The sequence below is a fragment of the Podarcis tiliguerta genome, assembly GCF_965153285.1.
Source record: "Podarcis tiliguerta genome assembly, chromosome: 13".
In the NCBI taxonomy this organism is placed as follows: domain Eukaryota; kingdom Metazoa; phylum Chordata; class Lepidosauria; order Squamata; family Lacertidae; genus Podarcis; species Podarcis tiliguerta.
Genome location: NC_139546.1, coordinates 44,817,143 through 44,836,024, shown reverse-complemented (window position 1 = coordinate 44,836,024; position 18,882 = coordinate 44,817,143). Strand labels below are relative to the sequence as shown.

General features: G+C 40.7%; 1 protein-coding gene across 1 annotated transcript; it reads left to right on the top strand.

Moving 5' to 3' along the window:
- Positions 1–16,621: 16,621 nt before the first annotated feature.
- LOC310662272 (vomeronasal type-2 receptor 26-like) lies at positions 16,622–18,600 on the top strand (the record flags this gene model as incomplete). Its single annotated transcript, XM_083409051.1, has 3 exons — positions 16,622–16,747; positions 17,474–17,600; positions 17,699–18,600. The coding sequence occupies 3 exons, from the start codon at positions 16,622–16,624 to the stop codon at positions 18,598–18,600; spliced, it is 1,155 nt and encodes a 384-aa protein (XP_083265177.1).
- Between the last annotated feature and the right edge of the window lie 282 nt (positions 18,601–18,882).

Here is an 18,882-nt window from a genome sequence, read left to right as displayed (position 1 = left end):
AATCATAGAATTGTAGAGTTGGAAATGAAGCCAAGATTCATCTAGTCATCCCGCCTGCTATGCAGGAATCTCAGCTAAAGCATCCATGGCACATGTTCACATTCCAAGGGCTGAATAGTCGGGAAGATATTCCTGATGTTTGGTCAAAATCTCCTTTTATTGTAACTTGAAGCTATTGGACTGGGTCCTACCAGTCCTGTTCAGAGAGGGGGCAGCTGGGTAGCTCTGCATTTCACTGTTGACTCATGCTAAGGTTGTGGTGAACTAAGACCCCTAGATCCTTTCTACATGTACTACTGGCAATGCAGGTGTCCCTCATCTCATGTTTGTGCAGCTGGTTCTTCCTGCTTAAGTGCAGGACCTTACATATGCCCATATTTCAACTGAACTCCTTTGTTCAGTGGTTTTTGTTGTCGTTGTTGCTGCTGCTGCTGCAAATAAATTCGCTTATTCTGGGAAGTGCATTCATTCTCTCATTCCTCCTTTGAAACCTAAGTATGATAAGACCATGACATTCTTTCTGGGAGATTTCACACTCATATAAGTTGAACTGGATAAGTGAATTGCTATTGATATTCACACTCATATATGTTGACCTGGATAAGTGAATTGCTATTGTTTACAAGTTGTTCCACAACAGATCTTGGCCCTCTTCTTGCTACTTCTAATTGTTCAAGAGTAGAGTCCTGCCATTTTCTTGTTTTGTACATAGCAGTTACAGAGCAGCATTTCTGGGTCAGGGACCTCTAGACAGTGATCTATTCCAGTGCCTAATACTGATATATTTTACTTTCTAATAGTGTTTGTAATTACTGTAAGAAATGGTTATAGCATTGTGCTAAGTGGTCCTTTTGGAGTTTGAAATTTAGAACTCAGGTCCCAAGTCCCATCTCTTTAGGAAGAGAAGTCTTCTGGCCAAACGTGGAAAAGAGCGAACATGTTTCCTATCAAAATTTCCATTCAGCATACACATTCTGAAGAAATAATTATTTTTCCCTACAATTAACCAAAACACTATAATGTGTTCATCTGTTTGAAGCTCCCATGGCTCTGCAGAATGCAGAAGAAAACAGTCACTATGCAAGGCTGAAAGTGATTATACAAAACTCCCTGTAGCCTGGGCCACTGGGGTTAAGTACATGAAGTAAACATGGCCATCTCTGACACTTCCTCCTTTTCTTTTTATAAGCCACATTAAAACTGGAAAGCTGGTGATATCAAATAATTTGTAACACTCTTAATGAAAATTCTAGGGCTAATTTGGCAGTGTCAGGGACCATTTCATCTAAACCACTGAAACAAGGTGATGGATGCAAGAGAATTTGTATTTACAAAGAAATTTTGCTGCCAATGTGTTAAGAATGACAATGCTGCTACTACTTCTACCTCCCATTATCTGCCAAGTAGATATTATGGGATGTCTTGGAGATGATCCCCTCCCTGTTCCACATGATTTCTACCAGGCAGGTGGTCTCCTCATTGGTGGGATTGTTTCTCAGATCTCTTACTTTTTCAACAAAGTCTCTTTCAAGGAACATCCTTCTCAGAATATGTTTGATATTCCACAGTAAGGATCTTCCCTTATTGATCTTTTAAATTGCATGAATTGTGTCAATTTAGAATAAATAAGTAATTCAAATGGTTAAAAACTTACAATGGACATGCAGTACATTGATATACAATGGAACCAAGGAGGGGAATGCTAGGAAAAGAGCTGCTGTTGGCAATACTAGGTTTCAAAACATGTATAAGGAATCTAAATGTGAAGGCTTGCACAAAAAGATGGACAGACAAGCAGAGAAGAGGGTTCATAAATGGAGAGGTAGAGAGACATGGAAAAGTATGTTATGGAAATATAATTGTTGATGCATCAGAGCATTTGCCTTTTGCCTCTGACTCCTCTGACACACTTGTTTATCTCTGTGGGGGAAAAGAAAATGTTTAAACAGAAAGTGATTGTTGTCGGTAAACCCAGTGGAATGGGCCAAGAGAGAGATCACAAAACGTGTCAATGCCCTAAAAATGACATGCGGCAAATATGTACCTATGCATCATATATCAGAAACATGATTTAGCCGAAAAGGATTTATTAGCTGTGGGATATTGGAAACATATGGGAAAATTTTCCCAAAATTCTAGTACTACATATGACAACCACTACAATTGTACATACATGCATATACACACATGGCATCAGAATACTGACTTTCCCACTCTATGTCATTTTGCACAATCAACTTTTCTTCTGAAGAGGATAGTGTGGCACTGAGGGGAGGGAATCACAAATATAAAATATAGTCCAATTTTCTGATTCAGTTACACATAGGAATATCTAGTATTATAGCATCATGAATTTGTTCATGATAGACTCATCTTTTAAATTAATGAAATCAACTCTCTTGGCAGTGCGGTGACCAAGTTCTACTCACACATCCTGGCTCTGGTGTTTGCCATAAATGACATTAACAAGAATCCCAAGATGCTACCTAATGTCACACTTGGTTTCCACGTCTCTGACAGCTATCATGATGCAAGGATGACCTATCGCACTACACTGGATCTGATCTTCAAGTCAGAGAGTTTTCTTCCCAACTACAAATGTGGGGCACAAAAAAACCTTGTAGCAATTATTGGAGGACTTGGATCTGACACCTCTTGTCATATGAGGGACCTCACTGGACTCTACAAGATCCCACAGGTAATATGGGATGTAGGGATTATTATTACCCAACTTGCAAGTTTACAAGAAAGAACCAATATTATTAAAATCATTTTCATTGAACGATTTTCATGGATAACTAAGGTGCATATAATGTTTCTGTTTTCAGTTCATAGAGTCCTATCTACAGGTCAGTTACATTTGGTGTGATACATTGCTATCATAGGCATTGTGATGTGTGGAGGGGAGAAAACGTGGGGAAGGAGAGGTTGGAGAAAGAGGGGGGTGATGATTTTTTCTTCTTTTGCATAGCGTATGTGTGGGGGTTTTGTTTCGGCGTCATGTGTCTAGGTTCTTCATCTATTTGTTTATCTGTTTTCATTGACAGTGAGAGAGATTGGGGAGCCAGAAAGGAGCAATATTAATGATAAAAGTTAAAATTTTGGGAATAGTATTAGCTTTCGATAATTTGATAATATTCCCATTAAAGTGTTCTTTACTAGTTTTCACCAAATGCATCAACACAATTCTAAACACTACCTCTCTCTCTTTTTGTTTTTTATTTATGCTTTAAAAAATCATGCATTTCATTAATTTCACAATCCATTTAACATTTCAAAATTTGACTTCCTTCCACCTCTTTCTGGGGTTCCTTCATTTTTTTCATATCTTCTGCAGATCCAAATTCATTTAATTTACTCATTTATTTGTCTACTGTAAATATATACTCTTATAAAACAGTATCTGATGTATCTGTTTACAATTTATCTGTAAATATTCAATAAACCATTCTTTAATAAAGAGTTTGTTATCTTGAGTTCTTATTCTTCCGGTAAGTATCACCATTTCTGCATATTCCATAAGTTTTTGTAACCATTCTACCTTTTCTGGGACTAGGGATAGGATAGGATAGGATAGGATAGGTATGCCCCACAGAGAAACCTACGCTCGTCAAATAAAAACACCCTGAAGGTCCCAGGCCTCAGAGAGGTTAGGCTGGCCTCAACTAGAGCCAGGGCTTTCTCGGCTGCGGCTCCAATCTGGTGGAACGCTCTGTCACAAGAGACTAGGGCCCTGCGGGACCTGACATCTTTCCGCAGAGCCTGCAAGACAGAGTTGTTCCACCAGGCCTTTGGTCAGGTCCCAGCCTGACCCCCTCCTCTGGCAACCTGCACAGAATTTTGCTCAACGGTTGCCATTGATTTGACTTTAATTAATTTTTATAATGGAATGTTTTTAGAATGTTTGATTATTTGATTGTTTGATTATTTAATTGTTGTTAGCCGCCCTGAGCCCGGCTTCGGCTGGGGAGGGCGGGATATAAATAAAATTTATTATTTATTATTATTATTATTATAGGGATATTTATAACTCATCTTGATTGTATATGTTCATTTTCTTACAGCTGACATATGGATCATTTGCCCCAGATGAGATCCAAAGTATGGAAGTCCCTCCTTTTTATCGCATGGTTCCGAATGAAAACCTTCAGTATATGGGCATTATCTGGTTACTTCAGCACTTTAGGTGGACCTGGGTTGGGCTCTTTGTTGTGGATGATAACAGTGGAGAACAATTCCTTAAAATACTGGAGACATTGTTTTCCAGGCATGGAATCTGTTCAGCCTTCACAAAAAGAATCTCGCAAGTAGCACATATGGAGGAATTCATAAATCAATTTTATGATGAAAATTTAATTAGTGTATCTTTTGCAGATTATAAAGCCAATGCAAATATTGTATATGGGGATCCTGTAACAGTTCTATGGCTGAGAACTTTTATAGGTTCACAAGATTCTGGAAATAAGGAAAGCATATTATCTGGAAAAGTGTGGATTATGACAACCCAGATAGAATTTGTATTATCTGGAGTTTCAAGAGGATGGGATTTCCAGATGTTCCAGGGTGCCATTTCCTTCGCAATTCACACAAAAGAGGTACCAGGGTTCAGGGGATTTCTTCAGAACATAAAACCAAAGAGGACTCAAGGAGATGGTTTTCTGAAAGATTTCTGGGAGCAAGCCTTTGACTGTTTACTTCCAGATCCAAGAATGCCTGAAATGAATGATGACACCTGTACTGGAGAAGAGAGTCTGGAAAGTCTCCCTGCGGGTCTTTTTGAAATGCACATGAGTGGCCAGAGCTACAGCATCTACAATGCTGCATATATTATTGCTCATGCTTTGCATGCCATGTACTCATCTAGATCCAAGCACAGATCAACAGTGCTTAGTTACAGTGTTAAACATCAGCCACTGCAGGCATGGCAGGTAATAGTTCCACAACAAAATTGAACACACAAGGTGTGGCTACCTTCAACTTTCTCCTCCTTGAATAACTGATAATATTTGGGTGGGCAGTGGGTTTACTTTTCTCCACAACAAAACCTTCTTAATACAACCAACAGATTAATTAATATAAGTTGAGCCTACATCCAGCTTTCTCCACCTTGTACAGTGGTACCTCGGTTCTCAAACGTAATCTGTTCCGGCAGTCCAGTAGACTCCCGAAACCATTTTAAAACCAAGGCACAGATTCCAATTGGTTGCAGGAGCGTCCTGCAGTCAAGTGGAATCTGTGTCGAATGTTCGGCTTCCAAAAAATGTTACTTCCAGGTTTGCAGCATTCGGGAACCAATTGGTTCTGGAGACAATCCATTCATCAACCGAAGTACCACTGTATAACTAATTAAAAAGTTTTCTACAGCATTGGGGGTGTATGTATGGAGCAGTGGGATTACATTTCGTCATATAACTAAAGCTTACACTTTTTTTTAGCTTGTGGTTATCCAGTTATGATTTTTATTTTCCTTCTTTCAATCAGCTCCACCTGTTTCTTCAAGGCATTTCATTCAACAACTCAGTTGGAGAAACTATGGCCTTTGATGATAAATGGGAAATGGGTTGTGGCTTTGACATAACAAACATGATTACATTCCCAAACAAGTCATTCCAGAGAGTGAAAGTTGGAAGGGTTGATACCAATGCCCTTGATGGAAAAGTATTCATGATCAACGATGATATAATTGTGTGGCCAATACATTTTAATGAGGTATGGATGCTGTAGTTTCCTCAAATGAACCCTTTGTTATTAATGATGATGTAAGGTATTCTCTTTTCTCCATAACCTGAGATTGCAATGGGTCACCAAGCTTCAGAATTAACTGAGTGATAACTTTGATTTTCAAAAGTAGGATAAAACATTGAAATTCCATATATTGCTATTCTTATTTTGAAAAGCATGCTGGATTTTCTGTAAATATTTCATGAGTTGTGAGCCTTACAGCACTTAGCTACTTCAGGTCACTGTTTCTGCATCAGTATGTTGACTCCACCTCTCAGATCATCTATAGTCTGCTGTTTGTAAGGTTCATGAAAACTTTTGGGGGTAATGGCATGGGATACAAATGAGGTGGTGCTTTTGAGGATAATGTTAGAAGCAGAATTCCTTCTACCTCTTACACATCCCTCCAGCAGTACCTTTCTGTGATTTTCACATCAAGCAGAACATCTTCAAACTGTATTTTTTCATCATCACATATTTAATACCCAGGAGAACATAAGAATACCCTACTGCATTACATCAGTTGAAAGGTTCATCTAACTGAATTAGATGTTCTCACTGGGGCCAACCATACCTCTATGGGAGAAAATAAGCCAGAATTGTGCACAACAGCACTCTGCCCACTTGTGGTTACCAGCATATACATATTTCTTCTGACAGTTGAACTGGAATATACCCATTGTGGCTAGTAATGACTGATAATGCTTTCCACCAAGATTTTGTGTAATCCTCTCTTAAAGCTACCCAAGTTGACAAGCATCACTACTCCATAGCTTCTTGGAAAATTTGAAAACCAACCCCTTTCAATACTTACCACCTGAATTTGCATTAGAATCTCATAGTTAGATATATAAAATGTGGCAGATAGCATGTGTTCAAGACATGCTGAATGGGTTGTAAATTTCATTTATTCTGAAAGCATGCCTTGTAAACAAATCTCAAAAAAATTAAGTGCTCCTTACACTAAAATCTTGTAGCCAGTTTTGGGGGGTGAAATCTGGAAGATCTCCATTTACAAAAATGTGGCTCATATGTCTCCAAACTTATCTAATTCAAATACTGTAGAAATTTTTTTGATTTCCCATCCTATGAGAAGATATAAAACATTTTATCTTCTGAAACTAGGTTATGCTTCAGGGAGAAGAATTTTTTATTTCATAGCTGCCAAAGATAAACTAGTCTACTTTACTCAATTTCAGTTCAAGTCACTTGCAAACACTATTTGGGTAGCATCTGTTGTTGTTGTTGTTGTTGTTGTTGTTGTTGTTGTTGTTGTTGTTGTTAATTGAATTAATATAGTGCCCTATACCTGCAAGTTTCAAGCCAGTTCAGAAGATAAAATGGTTTGTTGTTATGGTCTAAGGTATTAGGCTACATCAGCAATTGGAGGTTGACTCGTTTTTCATATTTAATTAGCTTTTTCAACAATTTTCTAACACTTAACTTCACAGTTATTATTCAGTGCATAGGAGAATTGAAAACAAAAAGCAAAGGAATGAAATAAATTAAAATTATCCTCCCTCCCCACTAATCTTCTTTTTCCTTTTTATGAATAGGTGCTTCCCCTTTCTTCATGTAATGAACACTGCCAGCCTGGTCATCAGAAGAAAAGGAAGGAAGGGGAGAAATCTTGTTGCTATGATTGTGCTCTATGCCCAGAAGGGAAGATTTCTAACCAGACTGGTAGATGATTAAATTCTAGCACTAAAAGCGATAATTTACTTTCTTGTGTCTGATAAATTGACACTCAAATTGGACCTTTTTCTATTTTTGCAGATATGGACGACTGTTTCAAATGCCCAGGAACCCACTATCCAAGCAAGAATAAAAATGATTGCACCCCCAAAGTTAAAACGTTTCTATCATACGAAGAACCTTTAGGAATCACTTTATCCTCAGCTGTAGTTTCTTTTTCTCTGATCACAGTCCTCGTAATAGGAATATTTATTAAGCACAAAGATACACCAATGGTGAAAGCCAACAACCGGGACCTTTCATATACTCTCCTCGTCTCCCTCTTGTTTTGTTTCCTATCTTCTTTGTTATTCCTTGGCCAACCTGGGATAGTGACCTGCCTTCTCCGACAACCAACTTTCGGCATCGTCTTCTCAGTGGCTGTTTCTTGTGTGTTGGCAAAGACCACCATAGTTTCTCTAGCATTCATGGCTACAAAACCAGGATCTAGAATGAAGAAATGGATGGGGAGGAAAGTGTCCTATTCAGTTGTAATTTGCTGTTCACTTGTTCAAATATGGCTTTGTACTGCATGGCTGGCAACCTCTCCTCCATTTCCAGATTTAGACATGTACTCAGCAAAGGAAGAAATCATTCTGCAATGTAATGAAGGGTCAGTCGTCATGTTCTACTGTGTCTTGGGCTACATGGGTCTTCTGGCCATCACCAGCTTCATTGTGGCATTCCTTGCTCGCAAGTTGCCCGATAGTTTTAATGAAGCCAAATTCATCACTTTCAGCATGTTGGCCTTTTGCAGTGTTTGGTTGTCCTTTATTCCAACTTACCTGAGCACCAGAGGGAAAGGCATGGTGGCTGTGGAGATCTTCTCCATCTTGGCCTCCACTGCTGGGTTACTGGGTTGTATCTTTTGCCCGAAATGCTACATCATTGTGCTGAGGCCAGAGCTGAATAGCAGGGAGCAACTGATAAGGAGAAAGCATTGAGGAAACATATTCAAATTCAAAATGAGACAGAAAATAAAAAGAAGCAAAACCAAAACCAAAAGGTAAAGGAAAGGTTAAATTCTTCAGAAGATCTGAATATGCATAGCATGAATATGGGAAAATTAAGGGAAGCCTTAATTTCTGCCACTACATAACTGAAAGGTCATCACCCCACCCCTTATTCCTTGTCGCTCCAGTGAGAAATGCTACAAACAGTGGATGCAAACACTTGGGGGTATAGACAGTGACTGAATATTAGGGTAGCCTTCCCAATTGTGACTGCTTAATGCAAACTCCGTTTGTAATGGTTTTATGAGAGACTATTCTGTCATATCTTAACAATGGTGGTCAGTGGTGAAGCATTTGTCGCATTCTAGATGTTTTTGAACTCCAGATCCCATTATCCCCAGTCAAGCATGAGGGATGGACAAATAAACATTATATAAAATTGGATATACAGTTGTACCTTGGAAGTCAAATGGAATCCATTCCGAAAGTCCGTTCGACTTCCAAAAATGTTTAAAAACCAAATCATGGCTCTTGATTGGCAGCAGGAACTTCCTGCACTCAATTGGAAACCGCAGAAGTCACTGCTAGGTTTGCGACGTTTCGGAGCCAAAACATTCCAGAACTAAGCTGTTAGACTTCCAAGGTACGATTGTACCTATAAATTGTTTTGTAATATACATTGTATGAATATTTATGAATAACTGTCCCTGTTCCATCAGGCACTTTTTTGCCTGGCAATGTAGGGGCAGATATTAATGGATAGGATAATAAACTGTTTTATATGCAATAATGGCAGCAAGAGTACTATTGGCACAGAAATGGAAACAAGAAGAATTACAAGAATAATGGTATGTTATCTTTTGCCAGTTAAAAATATATTACGACCACAAAATCCCTGACAAGCCCTTTTTAGGGGGCCTACATCACCATGGTGTGTGTGTGTGTGTGTTCCATTTTACAGGAAAGATCTAGGGTTTTTTGGGGGGGGGTATTTTCTATTTTATTTTTAACTGTGCCCCAGAATGTAATCTTAAACATGTCTACTCAAAAGTAAATCCCATTGAAATCAGTGAGGTTTAGGAGAAGGAAGTAGCGTGAGAATTTCATCTGCTTCCTACCTTGATTTTTTTTTTTTTTTAAACAGAATGGAAATTATCACTCATTATTGTTCATTTCACTTGAAAACAGGTTTTTTTTTAATATACTTGTGGATTTTATCTGTACCCCTCAGTTAAACTCTCAGCCTCTTTGTCAATGTGGGGATAACCATCTGGTAGTTTCTTACTACCCATGCATTCTCCCGAATCTTTGTTTGCAAAGTTAAATTACATTTGAAATTTCTTTCCTCCCCCCACCTTTTTCCTGTTTTAGCTAAACTCTCCGTCCCTGATGCCTGGGAAATGAGATTTTACACACACACTGAACTGAGAAAACACGGTTGTGTGGTAGGCTGCAATAAACCTCAATGAATTCATGAGATTTACTTCAGATAAAATAGAAATAGGTTTGTACCATGGATGCCTTTACCACGGGCTATTAGCCACTTTGCATTTTAGGTGCCATAAGATACTTTGTTGCTTTTCCTGCAAAAGAGTTACAGGGCTTCCCCCTTTCGAAGTCACTGTATTTTGAAAGGGAAATACAGGAAAGGTGATTGATTTGTAAATGAGGCAGATGTTGATAGATGAGATATGTGTATGCATTGGGTACTACATGGTTTGAAATACACCAATCACAGAGGAATAGTAAATATCAAATAAATAGGTGTATGATTGTCAGAACAGATTGAGATTAGTTCCAATGTTTTCCACTGTTCTTTCTTCACTATAATAAATCTCCCTTCTAAAAATAATTCTTATGCTGTTCTATTTTCTTAATTTGGAAACATGTTTATTACTTAATCACTTTTAAATAGTTTAAAGTTATAATGTTTTAAGGGGGGAGGGAAGGAATTAGAACAAGGATATTAGCTCCTCCTCCAGGAACATTAGTCATTGCATTCCACCTAATGACAGCCTAATGACTTCAGTTTCTCCTGTGGAGGCTCCTCATGAATGGGTATGTGTATCTTTATGTGTGTGTACAGTGGTACCTTGGTTTTCAAACAGCTTTTGTTCTCAAACTACTTTGAACCCAAACACTTCAAACCCGGAAATGAGTGTTCCAGTTTTCAAACTTTTTTCAGAAGCAGAATGTGCTCCAATTTGAGTGCTCACTTCTGTTTTGAGCGAGCCTCTTGGCCCCCAGCAGTGACTGCTGTTGCTTCCTTCCCTTCCCTTCCCTTCCCTCTGCTGGGAAGTGCCTCTTTCCTCAGTACAAAGTGGGGTTGGGCAGCTCCTCGGAATGTAAGTGACTCCAGAGTATGGAGACTTGGAAGTTGGCAACTCTCCCCCAGCGCACAGAGAGGCGGTGTTGGGGGGGAGTGTGAGGTGGGGGAACTATGCTGGGCAGGTTGACCTTCTCGTCCCCTCACTTTCCCTCTCTCCCTCGTCCCAAGTGAGGTCCAGGCGAGGCAGCACAGGCTCTGCATTCCTGAGCGAGGGATGGGTGGTCACACTGCACACAGGCAGTGGAGACAGAAGCCCTGGGACTCTCCTGGGTGAATGGGAGCATGGACAGGGAGCTTGGGCAGATGCAGGAAAACATGCAGGAGGGAGGGAGGGAGGGAGGGAGGGAGGGAGGGAGGGAGGGAGGGAGCAGGCTTGGGTGGGGGAAGAGAACTTTTGCCTCCCTTTCCTCCCCCCGAACTTAAACTCCCCTCTCCCGCAACCAGTTAGCCACCTCCCTCCCCACATGCACCCCATGCACGCTCTTCGTCCCTGCAGTTTGAGTGTTTCCACACACCCCACTTAAACTCTCCCCTCCTGTCTCGTCCCTCCAGTGGCAATTGGTAGATCACTGCCAGTTTTTGATACTGGGTAGTAGATTGCAGCCTGATTTTGTTATTTCATTTTATGAATCAATGGTCTCATTAGATAGTAAAATTCATGTTAAATTGCTGTTTTAGGGGTTGTTTTTAATTGCCTGGAGCAGATTAATCCATATTGTATTACTTTCTATGGGAAAGCACACCTTGGTTTTGGAATGCTTTGGTTTTGGAACAGACTTCCAGAAGAGATTAAGTTTGAGAACCAAGGTACCACTGTAATAGCAATTCTGTAGTTACTGGAAGGGGTAGGTAATAAGAGTACTATGGTGTCAGCAAAGCCATTTCCTTAAAGTACAGTTTTCCTAAATACCATCTCATAAACTTGTCCAAAGATACCAAAGAATCATTTCAGAGATTTGCAGAGAAATGCCAGCTTCCTTTTGAACTCTACCCTCTAACACTTCTGATCTAAAAACATAAGACTCAGCTCAACTTTTAAGGAAATGTTGTTTGCATTTCTTGATTACTACAGCTTTGTTTTCCCTAGCCATGGAAATGACTTCACTATTGGACACATGTGGCCAGTGGACCAGTTCATTATATCACCAGCCTCTCACAGGCCAAGTTTGGCAGGTGTGGGTGGCTGTACATGTTTCATTCATTTGCAGGTCTGGGCATCATGTTCCCCAGCCTCCAACCAAAATAAATAAAAGACCAATAAGACTGGTTTGGATCAAAAGGCAGAAGTGACATGTAGGTCAACCCAGGTGGGGGTTCCTAAGACTTACATCAAATAGGCTGACCCCCACAGGGACCGCCGTCTGGTGGAGTGCCTTTGGCCCTGGCCCCGCCTGAGCACGCGGACATGACCACTCCTCCCAGATCCTTTTAATGGGATACCCCAGTGTTTGAAGGGGCAAGCAAAGACTGCAACCTCACCTTCATCCAAAACAAAGGATTGCCCCAACGCCCAACCCAGTTGTGATGATTGCTATGAGGTAGGAAAAAAAACACCAGGTAAGAGCCAATTGGTCCAGTGGACAAATTCCTACCCAGCCCCATAAAACGGCAACCACCACAGCCACAGCAAGGTCCTTAACTATCAGCTAAAACTGAGAATGGGTGGGCAGGGAAATCGGACGAAGGAACAAACAGGTAGTGCCCCAGGCTCGGGATGCTTAAATGGCCATTTGCCAAAGTGGGATGCAGGCCAAGATCTGGCTACTGATGCCCCCGCTGCCTATCAGGAAGAGCACCGAAGCCGTGGTTCCCTTGTCGAGGCCCCATTGGAGCCTCACCATCCTGCAATGTTGCTGTACCAAAAGGGGAGAGCAGGCTTGTCATCATAATGACACAGTTTGACCTTACAATGGACTTCACAAAACCAGATAATTGTCTGAGTGCAAATCATTTTACAAAATGCCATCTTCTGGAGCATTTTGCAAAGGGTTGGGCAGGACTTGATATGATTGTCAGGTCTTGGTAAGAAAAAACCTTGAAAAACATGGCTCGTTGTAGCCTCTTGGAAAGAGCCTTCTAGGGCCATCTTGTGGAGCTCCTTGTAAATAGTTATAATGTTCTGTGTTTTCCCTTTAGAGAGCAGAGACGACTTGTGGTCTGACTTCAAAAAAACATGCCTCCTACAAAAAGTTTCACTAAATATCCTCTCCACAAAGAGAAAATTCCACCCCCACCCCCAAATTATCTCAAGCACTATAATTTGTTCACATGTCTGAAGCTCCAGAGGCTTTACAGAAGACATGAGAAAACAAAGGATATGCAAGCCTGAAAGTGGTTATAAATAAACCCCTGTACTATGGAGAGTTGGAAGGAAGGGCAAAGAGGGAGGCATGGCTCTGCAAGTTTGTTTTATGCTATTTCTGCCTTGTGTTTGTGTGTCTTACAACCCAGACTTCAAATTGGATAATTTGTGATGTCTGCTTTTATTCAAGGCTTGCAGTTATATCTCTGCTGATTCTAAGAGGTGCATTGACACCATGCAGCTGCTACAGGGGGACATGGTAGAATCAGGGCTGGGTGCTGGGATGTTGTGGCTTCTAATGTTCCTGCTTCTATTGTCTCCCATTGTGTGCAAAGAAGAGACTATGAAATGCCCCACATCTGACCCTGTCCCTGTTCCACATGAATGGTACCAGCCAGGTGGCATCCTCATTGGTGGTATTGGATCTCAAATCATGTATGTTTTCCATGGAATTTCATTCAATGAGCATCCTTCTCAGACATTGTTTGATGTTACCCAGTAAGTCACCCATCTTACAAGTTTTTCCAGATCTCAAAGATGGTGTATATGAGTGGCAGGATGTTCAACAAATGCACATGTAGGAAGGGCCATAGACCATCCATAGAGGATATGTATGCAGAAAGTTCAAGGTTCAATGCTTGGCATCTCCAGATAGGACTGGGACTCCATTTCTGAAACCCTGGAAGGCTGTTGTCAGAGTTGATGACACATGCTTAGGTATGATTGGTCCAAACTAGGGCTCCTCCTCCATCTTAGTTCATTTATTTCATTTGCACTTTACTAATGTATTTGCCTTATGTATGTATTACAGATATCAAACCCCCCCCCCCCGCTTCAACACACACTGACATCTACCAATGAATCCATTTCCCAAAGGAATTCGGGGTGATTAGTCTTGTGAAATAATCTGCGAAATGAATAAATAAATATGAAAAATATGCTGCCAGTCATTTGCACATTTTTATTTATTGATTTACACCAATGTGCCATACACTCAACACTATACACACAATAAAGACAGGAGAAGAAGTCACAGCCACAGCCACACAACATAACACGCAGTTCTCTTTTATGGCATTGTGCTCTGGTAAAGCATGGGTTCCTATGCACCTCATACTACTACAATGGTTTGCGCCATGATTTGTGGTATTAGACCTGAATAAGTGCTAGAATTGTCTTCTGAAATTGTTGCTTAACTCTATTGCCAGCATGGTGACCAAGTTCTACCAGCACTCTCTGGCCTTGGCATTTGCCATAAAGGAGATCAACGAGAACCCCAAGCTCTTGCCCAATGTCACACTTGGTTTCCACATCTATGACAGCTACCATGATGTGAGGATGACCTATCAAAACACTCTAGCCCTGCTCTTCAAATTGAATAGATTTGTCCCCAACTTTGAATGTGGTCGTCAGAAAAACATCAAAGCCATCATTGGTGGACTGGGCTTTTCTACCTCCTTCCATGTGGCAGAAATCTTGGGACTCTACAAGATTCCACAGGTAAGCATTGGGAGAGTGACATAGTGAGTAGGTAAGAGGAAGATGGCTTCGATATGATGTTGCAGACTCTCCTGATTATTCTAAGCATCCACACAGAAGCCACTGAGTATGAATGGTCCAGGATTTCATGGCTGCCATGACACCAATGTGCCTGTCCTAACATACATGCCATTCCAGCAGAACAAGAACTGGGGAGCAATAGTCACTCCACTGGCTCTACTGTGACCAGCTAGGTCTGTCAGTCCTCCTGTCCCTTAACTCTCACTGGCATCTAGCCCTTCCATCAGTCTGAGAGTCAGGAAGCAGGCCTCATTTCATCTGCTTTTCTGGAGGCCCAGCACCCCGAACTGTGCCATTTGGTCATTAGAGCTGTTTAGAAACTGGTGTCTGAATTTTGATTTTCCTTTTCCTTCCCTGTCCTTCTTCCAGTGTCTATTTGTGTGTGTGTTAAGGAGTAGGGTTAAGATTGTAAGCCTACAGGTCTGGACGTTCTTGTTATGGTTGACATTTGAATCCCTTCCACCTCATCAAGTCTACGATTCCAATATTAAGCTTAATTGCATGTCCATGAGAGCTCAAGTAAAACTTTTATGTTTTCACCTAGTTCTCATTTGTGTATCAGCTGCTACAATGCAAAGATGACCATCTCACCAATATGGACCTCCTCTCTAGTTGTCCCTATTAGTTCATATGACATCCACAAAAACCTGTCTCTTGATACCTCTGCCTTTATGGGAAACATCTTAAATCTTATCAAGATAAACATAGTGGTTGCTGTGAAAGAGAGGTAGTAAATTAAACTTTTGACAGGCACAGATTAGGAAGCAACTAATGGTATTACTGAAAAATCCTGCAACTGATATTTGTGGTATAATCATTCATTTGCACACTGAGACTATTTCTTACTTGTCTCTACAAGGACTGTGCATTTTGTTTTAGCTTGCATATGGTTCCTTTGCCTCAGAGGAGATTAGAAAAATGCACATATCTTCCTTTTATGGTTTGGTCCCAAATGAAACCCATCAGTATATGGGCATTATCAGGTTATTTCGATATTTTAGATGGACATGGGTCGGACTCTTTGTTGTGGATGATAACATTGGAGAATTTTTCTTGAAGACCCTAGAGCCATTGTTTTCCCAGAATGGAATCTGTTCAGCCTTCACAGAAAGACTCCCACAACAAACCCAGCTGCCTTCTCTGAATGATCCTGTGGTGAAAGCTTCAAATGTGTTTGAACTTTTAAGAAAAATAGATGTCAATGTAATTATCATTTACGGAGAAACCTTGACCTTTCTATTGCTGAGAGCATATATAATTATGTTAGATCCCTTCAGAAAAGAAAGCACATCATTTGGAAAGGTGTGGATCTTGACAACACAGATAGATTTCATAATGACAGGCATGGAAAGATATTGGGATTTTCAGATCTTTGAAGGTGCCATTTCCTTCACAACTCACTCAAAAGATATTCTAGGTTTCAAGGAATTTCTTCAGACTGTGAAACCAAATTGGACACAAAGAGATGGTTATCTCCAAAATTTCTGGGAGCAAGCCTTTGATTGCTTATTTCCAGATTTAGAGATGCCTCTGATGGATGATGACACATGTACTGGAGAAGAGAAGCTGGACAGTCTCCCTGCAGGTGTTTTTGAAATGCACATGACTGGACACAGCTATAGTATCTATAATGCTGTCTATGCTATTGCTCATGCTCTGAACACCATGGACCTCTTCAGATCCAAGTACAGATCAATGGTAATTGATAAGAGTGGTGGACCTAGCCGTCTGCATCCTTGGCAGGTAATGATTTCACAACACACTCTTCTGATTTCAATGGGCAGTTCAGTACGAAGTGACAACAACTCTGACAACATGTTCTTAGTATACATGTATTTCCTTCTACGGTTGTGCCTGTTAATCATTTCAATCTGAATTCATTTTGCACCACATTTCTAATTTTCTTTATTTTTCAACTAGCTCCATCCATTTCTTCAAGGCATTTCATTTAACAACCCAGCAAACGAAGTTGTGTCCTTTAATGCACAAAGGGAGGTGGAAGGTGGGTTTGACATTCTAAATATGGTCACATTCCCAAACAAGTCATTCCTTAAAGTAAAAATTGGAAGGGTGGATCTCAATGCTCCTGAAGGACAACCATTCATCATTAATGAGGATGGAATTGTGTGGCACAGATTGTTTAACCAGGTATGGGTTCTTGGGTTCTCTGGACAAATCCTGTGCTTTCAAATAAGGCAGCAATTGAACTACAAACTACCTTTTCTGGCTAACCCAACCATTGTGAATGATGAAAAGAGTCAGGGAAATCACTTTCTAAATACAGAAATGTCAATCTTCTGCTCTAAATTGAGGCATTAATTTCCTATTCTGCCTAAACTGATGGGCCATCAAACTCCATTAAAAAGTATTGATGTGACTTTGCCACCAACATGCCAGAAATCTCTGTTCCTATTGTGGGGGGAAATGTTGCCTTTTTACACATAATTAAGGACACCATGCACGGAAACACATCTAATGTTTGCTGGACATTGCTTAAAAATGGTAGGTAATTAAGGTGTGAATTTCTAAGGGATGTGGGAGTGTAGAGGTGAGGAACCCCAAGCCCTGCGAGTATGTCTGTAGTTGTATGATAGGACTGTGCCCAGACAACACTAGCCTTCCTTGAGTCATTCAGTCTGGATGGTATATGTATGTGTCCTACTGTACAAAGGTAAGAAATGCACATTTTGCTTCACCCACTTTGGTCTTTATCACCACCCAGCACAATAAATGGTCCCTGGAAGGTTATCATGAGGCAATATGGCCCTCAGATACCAGCCTCGTGTACTGAAGTAGATCTGCATGTCTATATGTACAGCTCTCCTAACGTAAACAACTTCATGTATTTTTCATTCTAATCTTTCTTATGGGTAGGTGCGTCCCTTTGGTATGTGCAATGTGCATTGCCACCCTGGGTGTCAAAAGAAAATGAAGGAAGGGGAGAAGTTTTGCTGCTATGACTGTGCTCCATGCCCAGAGGGGAAGATTTCAAACCAGACTGGTATATCATGTCATTTTGCCATCATTAATTAACTGTAGTCAATGAATATACGCTGAATTTAGATCGCTCTCTCCCACACCCCTTGTTCTATTTTTCAGATATGGATGACTGCTTCAAATGCCCAGAAGATCAGTATCCAAACAAGAATAAAAATGAGTGCATCCACAAAACTATTCATTTTCTATCTTATAAAGAAAATTTAGGGGTTACATTAGCCGCTGTTGCTATTTCATTTTCCCTCATTACAGCCTTGATGCTAGGAATATTTATTAAGCACAGAGACACTCCCATAGTGAAAGCCAACAACCGGGGACTCACCTACACTCTCCTCATCTCCCTCCTGCTCTGCTTCCTCTCATCTTTGCTTTTCCTTGGCCAACCTGGGAAAGTGACCTGCCTTCTCCGACAATCTGCTTTTGGCATCATCTTCTCCATGGCAGTTTCTTGCGTGTTGGCCAAAACCACCATAGTTTCTCTGGCATTTATGGCCACAAAGCCTAGATCTAGGATGCAGAAATGGGTGGGGAAAAGACTAGTCTATTCCATTCTCCTTTCCTGCACTTCCATTCAAGTGAGCATTTGCACCTTCTGGTTGGCAACCTCTCCCCCATTCCCTGATTTAGACATGCAGTCAGTAACGGAAGAAATCATTGTGCAATGTAATGAAGGGTCTGTTGCCATGTTTTATTGTGTCCTCGGTTACTTAGGCCTTTTGGCCATTGCCAGTTTCCTTGTGGCATTCCTTGCCCGCAACTTACCGGACAGTTTTAATGAAGCCAAGTTCATCACCTTCAGCATGCTAGCATTTTGCAGCATATGGCTCTCCTTTGTTCCAACCTACCTGAGCACCCGAGGAAAATACATGGTGGCTGTAGAGATCTTCTCAATATTGGCTTCCTGTTGTGGGTTGCTGGGTTGCATCTTTTCCCCTAAATGCTACATCATTGTGATGAGGCCTGAACTAAACAGCAAGGAACAACTAATAAGAAAAAAGTGTTAAATTATCAGCATGTTTTGTATCTATCATATTATTAGGTGTGTTGGATAGAGGTTTGAGGAGCATATGGCTTACTAGAACATTACTAAAGCTTCTTTGAATTCACAATGTCTTCGGATAAGAAAGACAGCATGACAGGCAAATTGATGATATAATACTTTTCTCCCAGACGTTATATATTTGTGAAATGTTTATGCAGCAGAGGAAATGTGCGGAATCCTAGTATCTTTCATCCAATGGGTTGTGGTGAAGTGGTGACTCACCCAACCACTGTTCCCTGTGTCA